Source organism: Sardina pilchardus, chromosome 12 (genome assembly GCF_963854185.1).
Source record: "Sardina pilchardus chromosome 12, fSarPil1.1, whole genome shotgun sequence".
Lineage (NCBI taxonomy): Eukaryota > Metazoa > Chordata > Actinopteri > Clupeiformes > Clupeidae > Sardina > Sardina pilchardus.
In genome coordinates this window covers 23,894,480-23,913,849 of record NC_085005.1, presented here as the reverse complement: position 1 = coordinate 23,913,849, position 19,370 = coordinate 23,894,480, and the positions used below count along the sequence as shown (strand labels likewise).

The window sequence follows — 19,370 nt, the reverse complement described above, 5'->3', positions numbered from 1 at the left end:
ATCGGTTAGAATATAGGACGGAGAAGAGATGGGGTTTAACTTTGTATTGTTCCAGCAGAGACATTCAGGATTCCATACATACAGAGAAATATAGGTAGATGGCTATTTATAGATAATATATCTGCAGCATACAGATATGCATTGAATACTAAGCTCATTAAACTGAATTGTAAGCCAGGACACACATACAGCAATGGCAACGCTAACCCCTTCAAGAAAGAAAAGAAACCTTTTTGTTCGTGACTACAGTTATTATGTGGTCAATAACGCCATCTAGCGGCGTAAACGGTACTGTGTAATAGCGTTAACTCGCACAGCACAGATACAAACTTCCTCCAGTCGGAGATTGTTAATGAGGGCTATCTTTTACTGTCTATGGGGCTAAAGGACTGTATGGATTGATTGATTGTGTTGCTTGGATGGCGTCAGTTAGAACCAAAGATCATACAGTGCTAGAATCTTTGGTTAGAATACTGGTTGTGAAGCAGTAGTTTCTCCTTAGTTTCTTTATTGAGTTTTCTTCCACCATACAACAGCATGAATAAACTTATAATGTATAGTGGTCTGTAAAGAACCAAATAAACTGTCATTAATATGGTCACTAAATAAACTGTATCGCTATCTCTCATTCTATAAGCTCAACTTCTCACACAAGTAACACAGGCTTCCTTCATTTCAAACCCTTAATGCTAATGCTCCGTTTAGCATGCTAAGTCCTTGCATATCAACGTGAAAGATACATCCCACTCCCAATACACATGACCGAAGGTTACGGTCACTTACTTTTGTTGTCATACACGCACACAACTTCAACTTAAGGTAATTGGCAGTAAACTCACTCAAAACTAACGTCATGAACTTCACCAACACTGTGGTGTACTACTAGATAACGTCTCTAATGAACTAGCATGAGGCTGCACGAGAGGGCGTCACTAGGCAACAACACCTCAACAGAAGAAGAGTACAGAGATGCAAGACTAGTCTACGTCCTTACAGTAGAAACGCTAAACAGTAGATTCTTAAGCTAAACACATGAAGTATTATAATTTCAGAGAACACTTACAGTATATTACTTCATGGAAATCATGTCAAGAGCAAGTTTAAGTGTATTAGCAAACCTCTTGCATACCAGTGTGAATTAACGATGTATGTATCAAACTTACTTTTTGTCAATGATCGCATCTCTGAATGTAAAGGGCTGGATTACTCAGGATAACTGCAGGAATTGTCTAAGGGTAAATTAATTATCTATGTTTTTTGTGCACAGCCGTCTGCTCATCATCACAACAGAAAACGAAACTTAAAATCCTCAGACAGGGCGACCGCTGTACTTCCGGTATTTCGCCGAATTTTGGAGTGAAGTTTACCCAGCATGCTCAGGTCAATACAAATCATCCAAAACACACCGTCAGTATGAAACATCGTGTGATTGTCGAGTATATATACCAAATGAACACGATCATTGGCTAACAGCGCGTAAGTCCGTACTTGCCCCTCGGGGCCATGGCATTGCTTAGATATATCAGTCTCAGGATGAGACACCCCGATGCGGACCATCCTAGAATCACACCCACATTGTACCGTTGCGGACAATCCATGTCATCCAATGACCAATTGAACAGTGGAAGTCAAGTACCATTCCATAATGAAGGTATGAAAATACATGGAATGACTCCATAGTGCTGTGAGAATTACACCAATATGTTTTACAAGAATGGCCTCGATTTGATTTTTTTTTAAAATATCAACATTGTATCTTCAATCACTCTGAAATGTCATTTCTGCATGACCTAAGCAATTTAAGATGAGCTATTCTGCTTAATAGTATACATTCGCCAACACACACGTTTTTGCTAATTATAGAGCCATCGACAGACCGAATAACACCAAATTTATTGAGGGTGCTTTGGATGGGGTCTCAAGTCATCCCACCAAATATGGCTTTCATACGTCACAGTATTTCCAAGATAGGCACACTTCCTGTTTGGCGGCTTCGCTCGCTGAATTTAATTGGTTGTCACAGGCGAACGCTTGGACGTATGAAGGCGAAATCAAGGCGGTTGATCCGCCTTGGTCTGTATATCACGCGTGCCAAGTTTCATGACGATCGGAGGAACTATGCGGCCAGAGTTGCTTTACTTTGACTTTGGACAAAATTCAAAATGGTGGAAAATCCATCATGGCGGAAAATGACGTCACACAGTGCGTTGGAATCAGCTGAGTCAGAGGATTCCAACGGTATAAGTTTTATCAAAATCGGCCATACGGATCAAACGTTACGGGCATGAACGCGTTTTCCAACTTTGACCAGTTGGTGGCGCTAGAGCGTGAGAGTGGCGAGCATGAAACCTGGTGGTGTCAATCAGGGTAGTCTCCTCTATCAGCGTACCAAATTTCATGACTTTATGTCTTACGGTTTGGGCTACAGGTGGACAAATGTGTGGGCATCAGCGCTCAAAAATCACTTTTCCATTCATTCCTATGGGAAAAAATCGACCGGAAAAACTGGAATAACGGGAGAACGACAAGGCGTATCAAAAAGCTGTATACAAGCCACCATCCTCGCATCAGGACCGACGCGTGAGAGGTGGAACGGCGTCTCTAGCTCTAAATCCCTAGGACAAGATAGGGAGACAAAAGTTTGACTTAAGATAAATAAGTAGTATATGAAACGCACGGAGAACAATAGTGTGCTTTTGCAAGCACACTAATGACTAATACCGACAAGATTCATATTACAACAGTTTTCAGGGCAATTAATGGCAAATATGCAGAATCCCATTTCACCAGTGATGTCAAATAATTAATTAGCATAATGTTTATGTATGTTTTTTTTTTTTTCTTTTCTTTTCAATTTGCCTGGGAGAGCGTTACCTGGCAACATTCACATTTTTAGATTCTTGGGCGCTGCTGCAAAAAGCAACAGCAGGGTTAAGTGAGAAGCATCTTTCCACAGTGGCCGGGAGTCATGTTGCCCACCTACTCGTGTTTTATGATGAAAGACTCGAAACACTGCCAACTCTTATGATCACCCCTTTTTAAGCATCGTGATAACTGCAGGCTGCTCTCCTCTGCATGTGTTCACTCTCCTCTTTTGATGCATGTTCTCCAGGGAAGTTCTACCGCACAGTTTTGTTTTGTGAAGGGCAAGACTTGTTTTTATCCTTATTATTATTTTTGCATAATTCCTTCCTCTGCATTGATCTGCATTGATGGAAACGCTCATCTTCAATGCATGGAATTTTCAATGCCACAATTTGGAGTTATTATGATTACGACGAGGTTCCTTTCCATAACAATGACATATATGGGTTCAGTGAGTTCGATCGGCAGCGCATATAAGTGGGCTCTATGTTGGGAAAGTCTATTTGGGTCGATGGGGATAGAAATAGCCGGTGGAGAGGCTGGGACGGGCTCCAGACATTACCTGGCACCAGAATGGTGATGGCCGTCTGCACGGCTTTGCGGATGATGTTGTCCAGGGCGAACATCCAGTGAGGCTTGATGTTATGGTTGCGCAGGACTTTGTTTACCTGGAAACAAGCAAAGCCACAGGAACGGTCTATTAGAGTAAATCAACTGGTGCATCCTTACTGTAGAACACACACACACTTACACATACATACACACACATACTACAACAATACACACACACACACACACACACACACACACACACACACACACACACACACACACACACACACACACACACACACACACACACACACACACACACACACACACACACACACAGTATCAAAAGTGCTTTCACCTAAACAGAACTAACTCATTTAATTCCCTGCTCTTCCACAAGGTTGCTACTGTACTCTTCCCACAAAGTGCAAGAGGCTGTACAGTAGGCGTACATAAAAAACGTATACACTTTTTAGACACATGAGCACTCCATTTCCTAATTCCATTGTCTAGCACAGCCCCAATAAATCTGATAACTGGATCATTTTAACTCCCCAGTTCTGGTAGATTTGAATTGGAATGCAAAAACGGAAATCTATTTAATCCTGTCTCCCCGTTCCCTCTTCCTAATTACCCTGTCTGTCCACAAGGGGGCATCTCTCCCTGACACACCTAATCCAGGGCCAGCCAGGCGGGGGGCCAGAGTCCTTTGCATGACTGTGCTCGTGTGTGTGTGTGTGTGTGTGTGTGTGTGTGTGTGTGTGTGTGTGTGTGTGTGTGTGTGGCAAATGACACACATTCGCCTCTCCAGTCTGGATAACCTAACAGACTTCCCCCTATTGGTTTCAGTTTGAACGATGTTCTGTAAAAACTGCTCAGAAAATACCGGAGAGGAAACGCACATGCTTTAGAATGAGGAAGGAACTAAGGCATGTAAAAAATATGGCTAGCCAAGCAAAAAAATTTCAAGTCACATCCGTGGGCAAACTTTTATAGCATGGCAGTGCATGTTGTATGCAAATACAGCACATTACGGAACTGATCTATTTTGATTGCTGCTTGATTCACTTTGTACTGTAGCTATTTTTAAAAACATGCAGACTGAAATTACACCAATTACACTCCTTGCTCACGCCATCTGTTGTGAGTTATTCAATGGCTAATTTAATCATTAACTCATAAATTAATATTTAATCAGTTCTGATACTCTCTCAGCCTGTTTACCAAGTAGCAGCTATGAGGAAACTCATCAATTATGAATGGCATGAACATCAGGGTGACATTCACATCATAAGTCCTTCAACAGCTTCCACCTACTGTACGAGTTCCCGTGAAGGAAGATGTACATGTAGACGATATAGAATACGAAACTAGCCAGAACATTCCTGCTTTTACAAATGAGCTCATGATGATGCTGTATGTGATATGTGATTTGACACAAGAAAAACATGTCAATAAAAAGGGTTAGTTCAAATTGACATCTGAAGAGAAAGGCTACCGAAGTGATATTTTTTAACTTTATCTTGAAACCGCCCTCATTTACAGGGACCTCTCACCAGACCCACGACACTTCATCATTCATTTAATATCTAATATTCATTAGTCAAATCTTCATACTTCCATCTATCTATCATACTTCCATCTGTCATATGATTGATAGGTCAACACCCACACATTCCCTACAGTAATTTCCCGCATATAAGCCCCATTGTGTATAAGCCACAGGACAGTGTTTTATGCAAGTTAAAAGAAACAAAACCATATTAACACCATATTAACTGTCCCCCTGTATTATCCTCATAGCTGAAGACATTTTGCAAAAACGATGCATAAGCCGTGGCTAATAGTCGGGAAATTACGGGAAAAGGTGGGACAAAATGTTCATGCCATAGGGCTAATATGAGGAGGTGTAGCCAGTGTGTGCTTGTTGGGCCTGTGAGGCTTTAATAAAAATTAGTGTGGTGCTGCATTACTGTATAAAAATAAAATGTGGTAAATTATTATCATCCTTATTGTTATTATTTAAAACATAAACCCCTTGCCGTAGGGCCTTGGACCGAATATACAGTATATTTAGTCGAAAAAACAAAAAGTGATGAAGACGGTGTAACGTCGAAACGTTAGTCCCACAATGTTGGCACCTTAAATAAAATGTAAAAAAACCTTCACATCTGAGTTGCTCCGGTGAACCCCTTTCTCTTTATACAGTATATTTAATCTGGGTATGAGGGGTCACTCACCGCGTCCTGGAAGCCGAAGAGCACCACCTGTAGCTGGCTGATGGCCGTGCTCTCGAAGTCCAGCTCAAGCTTGAGCTGCGAGAGTGTGTTAGCGATGATCTTGCGGTCAGCCATGCGCACAAAGTCGCCCAGGCTCACCACCAGCGTGGAGATGTGCTGGTGCTTCAGCTTGGTCTCTTCTGAGCCCTACACACACACACACACACACACACACACACACACACACACACACACACACACACACACACACACACACACACATACAGAGAGAGAGGGGGAGGGGTGGGGGTCAAGAGAGAGAGAGAGAGAGATGAAGATGATCTACATGCAATATGACATGTGATAAAAGTACATAATTGGGAAAACAGTAAGAGAGTAATAGCAAGGCTGATTTAGAAAGTGAATCTATAATGGATTATTATACAATCTGAAGGGAATATGTACTGACAAATGAGTGCCAAGCACCACATTAGCAAGACACAGAGAGAGAGAGAGAGGATTGAGAGATTGAGAGATTGAAAATGGGAAATAGTGAGATGGAGAGCAGAAAGACAGATAGGATGAGAGATGGCGTTGTGAATAAAGGAGAGAAAAGACAACACAACATAACAAAGGGTAACGCAGAGTGTTGAGGCGGCCTTCGGGCTGACCTGCGTGAGGGTTTCCATGATGTTGGCCACCACCTTGTCCCGGTCCTCCGTCAGGATGCGGTGCAGCGTGGCCCTCCGCTCGCTGTCCTTGCGCAGCATGAAGAAGCCCGAGTCCTTCTCCTCCGGGGACGGGGGGGCGCTGTGGTCCTCAAAGTTCTCCACGGGGATGCTGGGAAAATGGCCGCTTTGTTATGAATCACGAAAATGCTACACCTCAGCCTGCTCTGCTCTCTGAGAATATATAAGTTCATATTCATACGTTCATATTATGTTCTTCATATGTTCCAGTCATCACTGACCTCTTCTAAAGCCTGGTCATTTGGGAATCTACTGACTAAAGGGCCATTCACATTCACACCAAGAAAGATAACTATAACGATAACTATAAACAAACATCGCTCTCCTTAATATAAATGACGATGTTCACACATAAACTATAACGATAACCACATGAAGAACGATATCATTGGGGATCACTTTCTCAGACTGATTTTGAGAATAATAAAAAGCTAACAGCCAATCAGAACCCATCACATTTTAGCCATCACATTCATTAGCACGAGGAGAGACTTTTTTTTTATCGTTGGTCAGTGTGACCGCTTTTATCGTCATAGTTATAGTTACCATTCTTGGTGTGAATGCCCCTTAACTCTGTTATTTCACATTTCAGTGGAACATTGTGCATTCTAGTAGCTGATTGTAAGATAAACCATGTAGGTGAATAAGACTACTGTAACTCTCCAAAACATTTCATGTCCATTTCAGTTCTGGAGTGGATCAATGTTCCGGTCATGCCACAAAACGTTAACTCATGATGGTAGACTGCCAAACTTTTTTTTCGAGGAGAACTTTCTAGAAGGTGACCTCCGTGACCTTGAGCTCACCTGAGGAAGAGGGAGCGGGTGCCCTTGACCTCCCGCTCGCTGTAACACTTGAGGCTGGGCTTGAAGCTGAAGGGGTTGGCGGTGAGCTCGTTGTCAGGGGAGACGGAGCCGTACTCGCTGCTGCTGCTGGTGTCCTCCACCACCACGGGAACGGGCAGAGAGATGCTGCGCAGATACTCTAGAGCCACAACAAACAACAATGCTCATATAACAACAAGCATGACCACCAAAACATATGGAATCACATAATGAAGTGTATATCATGAACGAAGTCTGATAAGGACACTGTATGATACAGCATGAAACACCACATGACAAACGTCTCTAAGAGCAATATGACGCAGGTTATTTTATATGACCATATGATATCATATATAGGAAACAATGATATTCAACCATATAATAGAATCCAGTTCAATTTCAACACAAACCGACGCGCAACATACACAGTAGGAGAGACAGAGAGAGAAAGCAATGAAGTGCAGGTGAATGGAAGACACAGATGTATAGGTCAGCAGTAGACTATAGACACGCCTACTTCAAGCAGGACGACCAATGTACTTAAATCAGCTGACAGCAACAAAAACAGCGTTATAAACATCAGCGTTATAAACATCACCTGACATTTCTGAGGGAGACTGTGAAGTCAGTGGTCGAAACATGCAAAACTACGAAAATCTTAGTCCCTATATAAAGAACATGTCGGATAAAATTAGAACTGAACTAGGCTAAGAGAGCACGTTTGCATTATCCAGGCTTTTATATGGACTGTGCTGCGGATATCACACACAACAACACATCCACCTCCTAGATAACGCATGACTATGAACCTCAGGGGAGAGAGAGAGAGAGAGATAGCAAAGACTGAGGGGGAGGAATTCCAGCTGAAGTTAAACAGATAACAACTCACCTGTGCCAGGGGTCAGTGCTATGGCGCAAAAAAAAGACAACAACACACATATCAGAGTTACACACAACCACACCAGGCAGGACATGCTTCCAGATGACGTACAGTAATTTCCCGCATATAAGCCGCAGGACGGTGTTTTATGCAAATTAAAAGAAACAAAACCATACTAACACCATATTAACTGCCCCTCCTGTATTAACCTCATAGCTGAAGAAATTGTGCAATGAATGCATAAGCCGCGGCTAATAGTCGGGAAATTACGGCATTACACAGATAGCAGTATATTAAAAAACAGCAAAGTGTGACGGTACAAATAGCTGAAACACACAGTTCCTTAACAGCTACTGTAGGTAAAGGGGGAGATGCAGTGGCTTTGTGATTCTGTAGTTGAACACCCCAACCCAGCAAGCTGTTAGTTTCAATATAGAATAATGTAATTCCCCCAATTTCCCATGTGAAATGAGACATTACTATACTGTGGAGTAAGTATAAGCTCAATGACAGAATGATCAATGACAATCTAGGGCAAGAGGACATTTTGGTTTCCTCTGGCTGGGAACGTCGTTGCATAATGATGTAAATAACACCACTGAGCGTGTCTGGGAGAGTCTAGTATCCGTCTCCTTATCGGTGACAACCTCTGAACCTAATGGATGAGCAGTTATCTGGGACTTCACAGGATTTTATCAGCCTGTAAGTGTCTCTGTGTGTGCGTGTGTGTGTGTGTGTGTGTTTGTGTGTGTGTGCGTGTGCCCCACATACCAGTCTGTCTGCTTGTGTGTGAGTTAAGAGCGTGCATGCTGTGCAACGTGTTTCTTTTGGGGCATGCAACTGTTGACAACAAACATGCACGGGCATGTTCCCAGATGTGTGTGTGTTTGTGTGTGTGTGGTGTGTGTGAGTGTGAGTGCTTGTGTGTCCAGTTCCCACCTGTGAAGCCACTCTTGCCACGTTTCTTGCGGCTTGTGACGGTGAGGAACTCGTCGGTCAGCAGGTCATTTGCTGTGGCCCTTCGGTCTGGATCGGGCTCAAAGCAGCGTAGGATGAAGGCCTTCGCTTCAGTGGACATGGACTCGGGGATCTCAGGGTGGATCTTAAACATGCCCACCTGTAGCAGTGTGGAGAAAGATAGAGAAAACTCTGTAACCAATCTGTCATTGCCATCTGCTTGGGTCAGGTCAAGCACATCTACTGTAGTTTTGTTCTTTTTGGAAAGAATGAGGAACTTGTATCCACCTGATGGGAAAGTTCTGGGGATGTACACCTAGACAGGCACGTAAACTCGTTTATTTTCTCCTTCTCTCTCTCTCTCTGTCTCTCTCTCTCACACACACACACACACACACACACAAACTCTCTCACTCTCTCTCTCTCTCTCATGAGAGGTAGAAAGCACAGGAAACTGTCTGTTCAATGTTGGAATCTGAGGAATTTCTTTCATGGCTGTCTGGAATGTTCAGTTGGAGGAATGGAATGTAAACCCACCCCACCACCACCCATCCCACCACCAGCACCACCAGCAGCAGCAGCAGCATCCCCATCCACTTTGATCGTGGCTTTAGCCATTCTTGGCTGACTAGTTAAAATCAACAACATTCACTTTCCTGTGCTTTACAAATCCGAGAGAAAAACACACTTAAGGAAGTGGAGGTTGAGGCTGCAGGATCTCTGATAGGCAGTGCAGAGGTGCTTCATGGAGACATTAAGGATCACAAAGAAGCTTTGATTGCAATCGATGATTTGAGGCTTGTAGAGACGGCTGTCACAGTAGCACACAGTAGAGGAGGCTGTCCACTCGAGCTTCCTCGTTAGTCACTACTGAGCAACGCAGCAGTCAAGTGCAGTGAAGTTCAGAGGAGACAGTGGGGAAATTCCACACAAGCTGTTCAATTTCCGTCAGCTAAATCTCCAACAATGCCAACACCCTCCCCAGACAATTACTTCACACAAACATTTTTCCTCGCTGTTGAGAGACCGAATTCCCTACTTTGTACTAAAAAATGAATTTCCATTGTTTTGCTTTGCTAAATTCCCAGGAGCAGCGCTACATCTAAATATGGCAAAATGCTGGTGAGCGCAGACGGTCATTCCTTCTAGACCTGACCTCGTATTAGTCTGGCGCGGGGGGGGCAAACCTCAGAAGCAGATAATCGTCTGCCTGCTTTATTTTCCACATTCAAATTAGAAGTGGAGGACCACCCAACAGCAGCTGGGGCGTTGGGCTCTTTGAACGCTTTAAGAGCATATGGAGCATATGGAGTCGTGTCTAGTCCACAGTCCACTTATGTGAGGCCCAGCTCCTCTAGCACTGCTGAGGAAGGAAAATATTTCCAGTCTGGTCCAACAACTCCCCTCAAATGTTTACACTTCGGTCGCACAAAGCCAGACAGGGCTGCGCTGTTGCGGTTTTTGGAGAGACTTTTACACAGACGGTACACAACCGAGGTGCATTTATCAACGTACCCACACATTCATTCATTTAATCGATCTCTCTCTCTATATATATACAAGTATAATCTCGAACTCTGATTTTAGAGAGCAAAATCAACACAAAAAAATATGAAATTAGTTTCATGAAATGAGCCTCAAAGTAGAGAGACCAAATCAACACAACGTTATGTGACTATCTGCTATACTGTTTCAGACGTCTGAACCCAAATGACCTCTGACCTTGAACATGGCCGCCTGCGGCTCCCCCAGCTCGTAAAAGGGAGGTTTGCCTGTGGCCATCTCGATGATGGTGCAGCCCAAGGACCAGATGTCCGCCGGCTTGCCGTAGCCTCTCGGACCCTTGTCTATGATCTCGGGAGCCATGTATTGCAAAGTCCCTGCAAGACAAGAACATACAGATAGAAATTAGTGGAACATACAGATATTAGTGGAACAGTTATGCAAGAGGATCACACAAAAAGGATGTTCAATCACATGAAAAAACTGTTATATAAATATATGTAAATAAATACAGCATATCTAGATAAATAAACAATCAAAAATAATTTTGTTTTGTTGGTTGGCCACTGGGAAATCCCTTAACTACAGCACGAGGAATTCAACACCTCCCCTGTTCAACCGGTCTATCTGCAGCTGACTTGTCACAATACATTTTGAAAAAAGGTTACTAATGCCTGACGGCTGGAAGGCATGAAAACATCCTCCTTTAAAAAAACATTTTCAAAAGTCTTGACTATAATTAGCAGCGACTTCATGATCAAAGTCAACCAGGCTGGTTTTACTGGACTGTAATGAGGTCATCAGCCTCAAAGGCCTTTCACACCTGGCTCGTCTGGGGCAGCTGAATGGGAAAGTGGAGTGTTCCTCCCCAAAGGCAGGTTAAAATGGCCATGTGGGAATCCATTCTAGAATGGTACGCTATGTTTGGAACGTCCGTCAAAATCAAAGCAATAATCTGACCAATGTAAGAGCATTGTTTTTTTCTGTTTCTGTTCAAAATGCTGCTGTGTGAACATGAAACAAACCCCGGGACAAGCACCCAAATGGTTTATCAATTCAGAACAATAGACTAAATAGATGTGAATACAGGAAACAGCGTCGGTTTCACTAGGCGAGAGGTGGCACAGAGGGCACAGAGAGGGCAGTAAAAGTGGGCACGCCATGTGGGCCGCACAGACTCCAGGCTGCGTCTGGAAACCATCTCCTGCCAGAGGGGCCCTCACCACCCCTCACCCCCCCTACACACACACACACACACACACACACACACACACACACACACACACCACGCCATCAGCTGATCCACGTCAGCCGGGTCAGGAGGTGTCCATGATTGGTTGCTCCTTAGTCAGGGTTGGCATTACCACTTTTTTTCCAATCACCTGACTCTACAGACACACACAAACATGCACCCCCATGCACTCCGATGTACACACATACACAACACATACACACACTTGCCCTCACACACACATCCAAACCCCCTCTCTCACACACACACACATGCACACAGTACTCCCTGTCTCCTACTCTCCTTCTCCCAGTCTCTCTCTCCCTCTCTAACACACATACTGTACAGTACACACTCTCTCTCTCTCACACACACACACAAATATTTCCTGTGTGTGCCGCAACCCAGGCTATTCTGAGCGCCATTCATTTGCTGGCGTCACCCCTGGGGAGTGGGGACTGGTTTAATCTGGGCGTGGGGTCGTGAGAGCAGAACGGAGCGCAGCGCAGCGCCACTCACACACTCACACACACACACACACACACACACACACACACACACACACACACACACACACACACACACACACACACACACACACACACACACACACACACACACACACACACACACACAGAGGGAGGGAGAGGCCACCGTAAATAAGGGCACCGAGGCACTCCTGGGCTTTATGATGCTGGGTGGAGCGGACGCCAAGGGTAAACAGAGAGAGAGAGAGAGAGAGAGAGAGAGAGAGGGAAGAGAGAGAGAGGGGGGAAGAGAGAGAGAGGGAAGAGAGAGAGAAAGGGATGAGAGATCTTCAAAGAGGGGGAAAGTAAGACAATATATATAGAGAGAAATAAAGACATAGGGAGAGAGACAGAAAATAGCAAGAAGAGAGAGAGAGAGAGAGAGAGAGAGAGAGAGAGAGAGAGAGAGAGAGAGAGAGATGAGAGTTACCTGTAAACGTCTCGGTGCAGGGGTTGATTCCAGCCAGACGTTTGGAAGTACCAAAGTCTGAGATCTTCAGAACACCACTATAGGTGTTTATGAGGACATTGTCACCCTGTGGAGAAACACACACACACACACACACACACACACAGAGAGAGAGAGAGAGAGAGAATAGAATAATTAAATCTCTACAATGTGAGTAGGAAAAAACTCTATATTTACTGTACATTATATTGAGCAGTTTCCAGAAATAGCAGACAAATAAAAAACCTGATTATTTTAACCCCCTATAAAAGGGTGGGCCTTGACCAAAACAAAGTGATTAACATTTACACAAATGGCCGCCCGAGTCACTTAAACAGTGCAATGAGGTGGAACTTAAGACAGTGGTGGGCGTAGGGCTAAGAGAGGCCCCGACAGAAACGATCCTCTTCAGAGACAAGACTTTCAAAACCCCCGGCGTTAAGAGCTGAAGGTACACATAGGGAATCCTGCTGGATTACGGGATAAGGAACTCCCCGGGCCATAACCCGGCGCTCTTTAAAATGACTTGTGTGTACAGAGCAAACAGTGCCATGGGGAAGTACATATGGTGACAGGGTGTGTCTCGTGACACGGCCGCTGAGCTGAACGGAACTGACTGATCAGCAAACGTTGCCGTCATCATCGCTAATTTCTAGTCTATATGTTTTAGGCATTAGTCCAGTAACGGCTGTCACCTCAAGTCAAATGTACCTTCTTGTGTATTTATCTCCAAAGTGAATAATGATAGAGTCTTTCCCAATGAATGTACTATGTGATGGACAACAGCTAGACAGTTGATACTGTACCTGTGACCTTATACAGTAGTTGCTATAGTACTGTACTAAGACAAAACTGGATTCTATTCACTGTACAGCCATGTTTTTCCGATGTGTACTATCCAGAGAGGAGCATTTCCGCTACCATTTTTAAACAATGTACAGTAATGGCAATACCAAAAGTCAATAGTCTTTTGAAGCTGCTATGCTGTGTGTGTGCGTGTGTGTGCGTGTGTGTGTGTGTGTGTGTGTGTGTGTGTGTGTGTGTATGTGTGCGTGTGTCACCTTGATGTCTCTGTGCGCTATCTGGTTATCGTGCAGGTACTTGAGCCCCTCCAGGATCTGTTTGGTGTAGAAGCCGATGGTGGGCTCGTTGTTCTTAAGCGGACCCCACTTGGAGCGTAGCAGAGCCGAGAGGCTGCCTGCAACACAGGAGGAGGAGGGGAAGAATTCGGTGGAACTAAAACAGCCAGTGCAGTTGTAAGAACTGGAATACCCATTGTGGCAGAACTACAAGACCCAGAATGCTTTGAGGGGTTGGAGAGGAAGTTTGAGAGGAAGAGAGGGAAAGTTTGGGATTATTGCTGTTGCTGGTGATTAATAAACATCGCTTTCAATTTGAGCTTGTTTGTACGTGAATTCCACCTATATAACTACTCAGAGAAACTCCTCCGAAGTTATCAAGGCTTACACAGTGTCTGCATTTGCGTTAAGTTCAAGTATGCTGAGTGCGGAGAGTCCAATGATTAAAGTAGGCTATTGAATCAATTTTTACAGTTATTCTATGCTGTTTGGCAGATGCCTTTGGCCAAAGCGATTTTTTAAAACTAAGCAAGTGACAGATTGTGTCCTATTATTTCACTACAAATAAATCATCAACATGATCCTGACCGTTTCTTTTAATTAATATTTATTACAGATGTCAATTTCATATTGCATAGTTACAACTACTGCTCTGCACCTGGACTGGACTGTATGTTAGGTAGACATACTTCTTCCAGGTGCTGCACTAAAATGTAGCATCATGTGCACGTACAGTAGGGCCCTCATCTGAGTGAAGTCATTTTACTAAATTCACCAAAGCTAATTTAGTAACTAGGAAAAATCAATTTGCCAATTTAACACCATCAGCAAGACCTTTATTGCAAAACACTGATGAGGTACTGTACTGCAGCTCAATGTTCCCACATGTCAACATGATTGCTATAGTTGATGCACAAGGACTTGTTGCTTGTTGACCTACTTTGCCCGCTTTTCAAAAATAGGGCCCTTAGTGTATGTGGGGAAAGGCAACAGCTCTTGCAGTCTTTTCATTCTCAGGTGTGTTATTGTGCTATTGTGGCACTCGCTCACCTCCAGGCACCTGCTCCATAAAGATCTTGATGAAGCCGTTCTCGCTGATGGAGCCCAGGTACTGCACGATGTTCTTGTGCTTCAGGTGTTTGTGCAGAGCGATCTCCTCGTGCAGGGGTTGGGAGTACCTGAGGCCAAAGGAGGTGCAACCAAAAATATTTGTCAACGCCAGAGTTCACATTATGAGGAAATCAGTTTGCTATTCTGCAACATATCACACCACAAAAAGTCATTCATTTCCTTCATCAGCTAAAATAAAAACAAATAAACAGAGCCAGTAAAGGGCCGTTCACACCAAGAACGATAACTATAACGATAACTATAACCGTAACGATAAAAGTGTTCACACCGACCAACGATAAAAAAGTATCTCCTCATGTTAATAAACGTGATGGCAAAAATGTGATGGGTTCTGATTGGTTGTTAGCTTTTTATCATTCTCAAAATCGCATGTTGTTATCATTATAGTTTCTGTGTGAACGTTGTCATTCATTAACAGTTTGACACCGTTGCATTATCACTATAATAGTTTCAGCATCATGAATGTCTCCTCCATTGTGAATGTCCTCAAAATGCCTAACCTTCAGACTGAAAGAAAAATGGATTTGCCTTCCGTCTATGACTACCGTTTATTATCAAAGCGGCTCTTACTCAGCGCACTTGCGTAAGAGAGAGACGTGTCAGTGTCGCAAAGGAAGCAGCACTAAAGACATCTCATTTAGCTCAAGGAGCCAAAGGCATCTCATACATAAGCATCTAACAATAAGCTGCACAGCCATGAAAAGTGAAAGGTCCTTCGTATCGCCGGGTTTATGTTTTTTCTGCATCAAATATTCATGGTGAGGAGCGGATCCTCGGAGACCCCTTCCATGACATCCCTAATGACTTGAGGTTGAGATTACGGGAAGAGCGCGCAGATCCGGAGCCTTCTCAGGTTCTTAAGGAGGCTCTTAATTGCAGCCTTGTAGGTGGAACAATGGCCTGACAAGCACGCCGCCTAGACCCATCACCGGGGAGCGGAGGCAGTTGCTAAGCGACCCTCGCTGGCTCTCGCTCGCTCTCATAAGTTCCCTGTATTGCCCTAGCACACAGGCCTGGTGTGTGTGTGTGTGTGTTTGTCAGTGTGTGTGTGTGTTTGTCAGTGTGTGTGTGTGTGTGTGTGCGCATGATTAAATAAGCACTCACTCTGACACTGCTCAGTGGGATGCAACGTCAAGCGATCACATACACACACACTGACAAAAACACGCACACAAATATACACACACACACACACACACACACACACACACACACACACTTTCAAATACAAACACACACACACACACACACAGGAAACCACTCGCCCCTCTCCCCTTCACGGTGCTACAACAAGTGCATAGCATTGTTAGCGGTGTTTGCATAACACCGAGAGGGTCATGTGCGTACAATTAAGCCTTCAATGAAGCAGCAGGTGTGTGCTAGAGCGAAGGCCACAATTATGTAATGAAATAAATATCCTCACTGCCTTGAACACACTAACATGACGGAGCAGTCACTTTGGATAAAAGTGTCAGATAAATCATTACATGTCCACGTAAATGTAAGAAAGAGGGGGGTTCAAGTAGAGTTGGCAAGATTCTTAAGGGGAAGATGGATGTGCTTTGTGAGCCGTCCAAGCTAAGTGTTTCTAAGAGAGGGCAGAGTTTCTTTGATATGGTTAAAAGAAAAGCAGGGCTGACAGTCTTTCAAGATGCACAAAACAAAAGGCGGCGGTTCATTGTCAGTCTGCAGTCGAACACAAGGCAGATGAAGCGGAAAGGGGCAATGCAGTGAAAAGTGAACATCAGTGCTTGTGTAACCCTGTCACATTCAGTGTGGTTACATGCAAAGAAACAAACTCATTTTACCCCGATTAAATTCTCTACACCAAATGTATAAAATCGGGGAAGATAACCTTGAGTATTTCATTTCAATCTGATTGAATTTGTCACGTAACCATACTCCGATTACAGTTGGGGTTTACAATGTTCTATCTATGGAACCTTGCATTGTTGTGGAACAGAGCTTTTCATTGTCTAGAATCAAAGATTCTAGAACGGAGCTAGCTCTGTTCTAGAGTCCTTGATTATATTAGAATGTTCAAAACTCCCCTGCTGAAAGGTTCTGGGAATCGATTTTGACCTGTTCACTTAGCTTGTACACTGACTGGAGTATTCCAAATTCTGATAATACTCCGACTGGTGGTTTACGCCGAGTGTTTTGCACATTGTACTGTAACCGCACTGACTGAAGGCTCCTGGAGTGACCAGTAATGATATCGCTCTCACCTGCTGTCTCTTTCAGGGATCTCCTTAATGGCCAGGCGCACCTGGTTGCTCAGGTCGCGACCTGCGTACACCACTCCAAAGGTCCCTTTACCCAGAACCACCCGCTCTCCGTGCTCGTCATACTCATAGTCGTACTGTAAGAGAGAAAAAGAGAGAGAGAGAGAGAGAGAAAGAGACAGAGAGAGAAAGTGAAAGAGGCCAAAGAAGACCAAAGACCAAAGAGCAAAACAAAAAGAAAGTGAGAATAAGAAAATAAAAGTGGGAGGGAGCGATGGGTGGGAACGAAAGCCATAATAACCTCAGCGCCTCCACCACGCTTGAGTAAAAACACAATCCTGTTGCATGTGAAAGAGCCATGAATAATCACTGCAAACACAACACTTCAAACAATTTAAAAGACCTGTTTGACACTCGATCCGAAGCGTGCTTCCATTGGGTTCTATGTGGGCGTGTTAATATTGTGTGCACACATTCACATCCAGTGAACCGTACTCAAACAAATAGAGGTGAACCACAGCAGGTGGTCTGACTTGACGGACGTGGCCATTTTTTTTCCTTTTGATCCTCTTGGCATTACTGGTGCACAGAAAATACAATTGTGTGCGATTGGCATTGTCAATGAATAAATGTATTAAATTAACAATAAAATCAAATGAATAATACAATGGTGAGCTCCTGTGCCATGCGGCGCTGGGTTTCTTGATGCAAATGAAGCGTGCAACAGGAACCACTTCAGCCTGTCATAACAAAAGCTCCTTGGCAGGAACAGAGCTTCAGGGAAGAGGAGGATTGGGTTCGGTAGGACACCTTGACACGACATGGTGCTCTGTGACTGAAGGTAGAGAGGGAGAGAGGGAGAGAGGGAGAGAGGGAGTATAACAGAGATGGACAAGAGATGGACAGAGAGAGAGAGGCTGAGAGGGAGAGAGAAAGAGACAGAGAGATAGAAAGAGGGAGGGAGAGGAGGGGTGAAGGACAGAAGAGGAGAGAAAAAAAGGGAGAGAAAAAGGGAAGGAGATAGAGAGAATAGAGAGGGAGAGAAGAAAGGGGGCAGAAAAGGAAAGAGAGAGAGAGAAAGAAAGAGAGAGAGAGAGGATTCACCTCCAGGGCCTCTGCATCACAGTCAGCATCCTCTGGGCCTCTCCAGGCCTCCTCTGCCAGGCTGTTCACCAGGTCGCAGAACCTGCAGGAAGCAAACACACACACACACACACACACACACACACACACACACACACGTCAGCAACAGAGGGATACACACACACACACACACACACACACACACACACACACACACACACACACACACACACACACACACACACACACACACACACATAATAAACCCTTAATGCAGATCAGATCATCGGTTGCTCATTTATACTCCTGCTTGACCAAGCCACTCTGATACCTCTGTTGACTTTGTTTTACAACGTAATAGCTCCTGGTTAATGTAGCACTTCACAGTGTGGTGGTTTCTCTGCCCACTTCAGGATTCACTTCAGGACCTTCCTGAGCCTCTCGGTGTCCAGCTCCAACGTGACCCACACACACGCACACGCGCACACACACACACACACACTGAGCCTCTCGATGTCCAGCTCCAACATCACACACACACACACACACACACACACACACACACACACACACACACACACACACACACACACACACACACACACACACACACACACACACACACACACACACACACACACACACACAGCTCCAACATGCAGTGTGCTACTCCTGCAACAGCTGTCTAATCTAATCACAGCTGGTTCTTGAGAAGAGCACCAGCTCCCGCTAATGCATTTACAGTACATGAACACGCACATATTGCGCTGAATAATCAAATAAAATAGGCTAGGCCAGAAATCCCCCCCCTTTTGCAGGAGCGATTTGGTGCGCTCCGTGCAGCGAGATTCGCGAACCACAGGGAGGCATGACATTATGTGCTCTACCCACTGCCCTGCTGGAGGGTCTGTCAAAATCGGATTTAGCAGCAGGTGGTCTCCCCGCATAGCCGCTCTGAGTTGGATCGGACACACAATTCACACAGGGGAGCAGCACAGGACCTGAGGGTACCTGACCACGGCTGACCAGGGCTGATCAACCTGCTCTGGACATGCTGTTATTATGGGTCAGGTGTGCATTGACAGGTGTGCATT

The 19,370-nt window shown here is 44.5% G+C and overlaps 1 protein-coding gene across 1 annotated transcript in view; it reads right to left on the bottom strand.

Annotated features, from left to right (window-relative positions):
* The window catches only part of map3k5 (mitogen-activated protein kinase kinase kinase 5), a 73,183-nt gene that overhangs the window by 11,099 nt on the left and 42,714 nt on the right, over window positions 1-19,370 (bottom strand). Inside the window, exons 14-25 of the mRNA XM_062551641.1 lie at window positions 18,298-18,379; window positions 17,197-17,330; window positions 14,888-15,015; window positions 13,820-13,956; window positions 12,741-12,846; window positions 10,772-10,929; window positions 9,032-9,209; window positions 8,102-8,119; window positions 7,192-7,369; window positions 6,308-6,476; window positions 5,658-5,843; window positions 3,428-3,533 (exon numbers count right to left, since the gene is read on the bottom strand). Of these exons, the coding sequence (XP_062407625.1) occupies window positions 3,428-3,533; window positions 5,658-5,843; window positions 6,308-6,476; window positions 7,192-7,369; window positions 8,102-8,119; window positions 9,032-9,209; window positions 10,772-10,929; window positions 12,741-12,846; window positions 13,820-13,956; window positions 14,888-15,015; window positions 17,197-17,330; window positions 18,298-18,379 (1,580 nt within the window). The remainder of the gene's footprint in view (window positions 1-3,427; window positions 3,534-5,657; window positions 5,844-6,307; window positions 6,477-7,191; window positions 7,370-8,101; window positions 8,120-9,031; window positions 9,210-10,771; window positions 10,930-12,740; window positions 12,847-13,819; window positions 13,957-14,887; window positions 15,016-17,196; window positions 17,331-18,297; window positions 18,380-19,370) is intronic.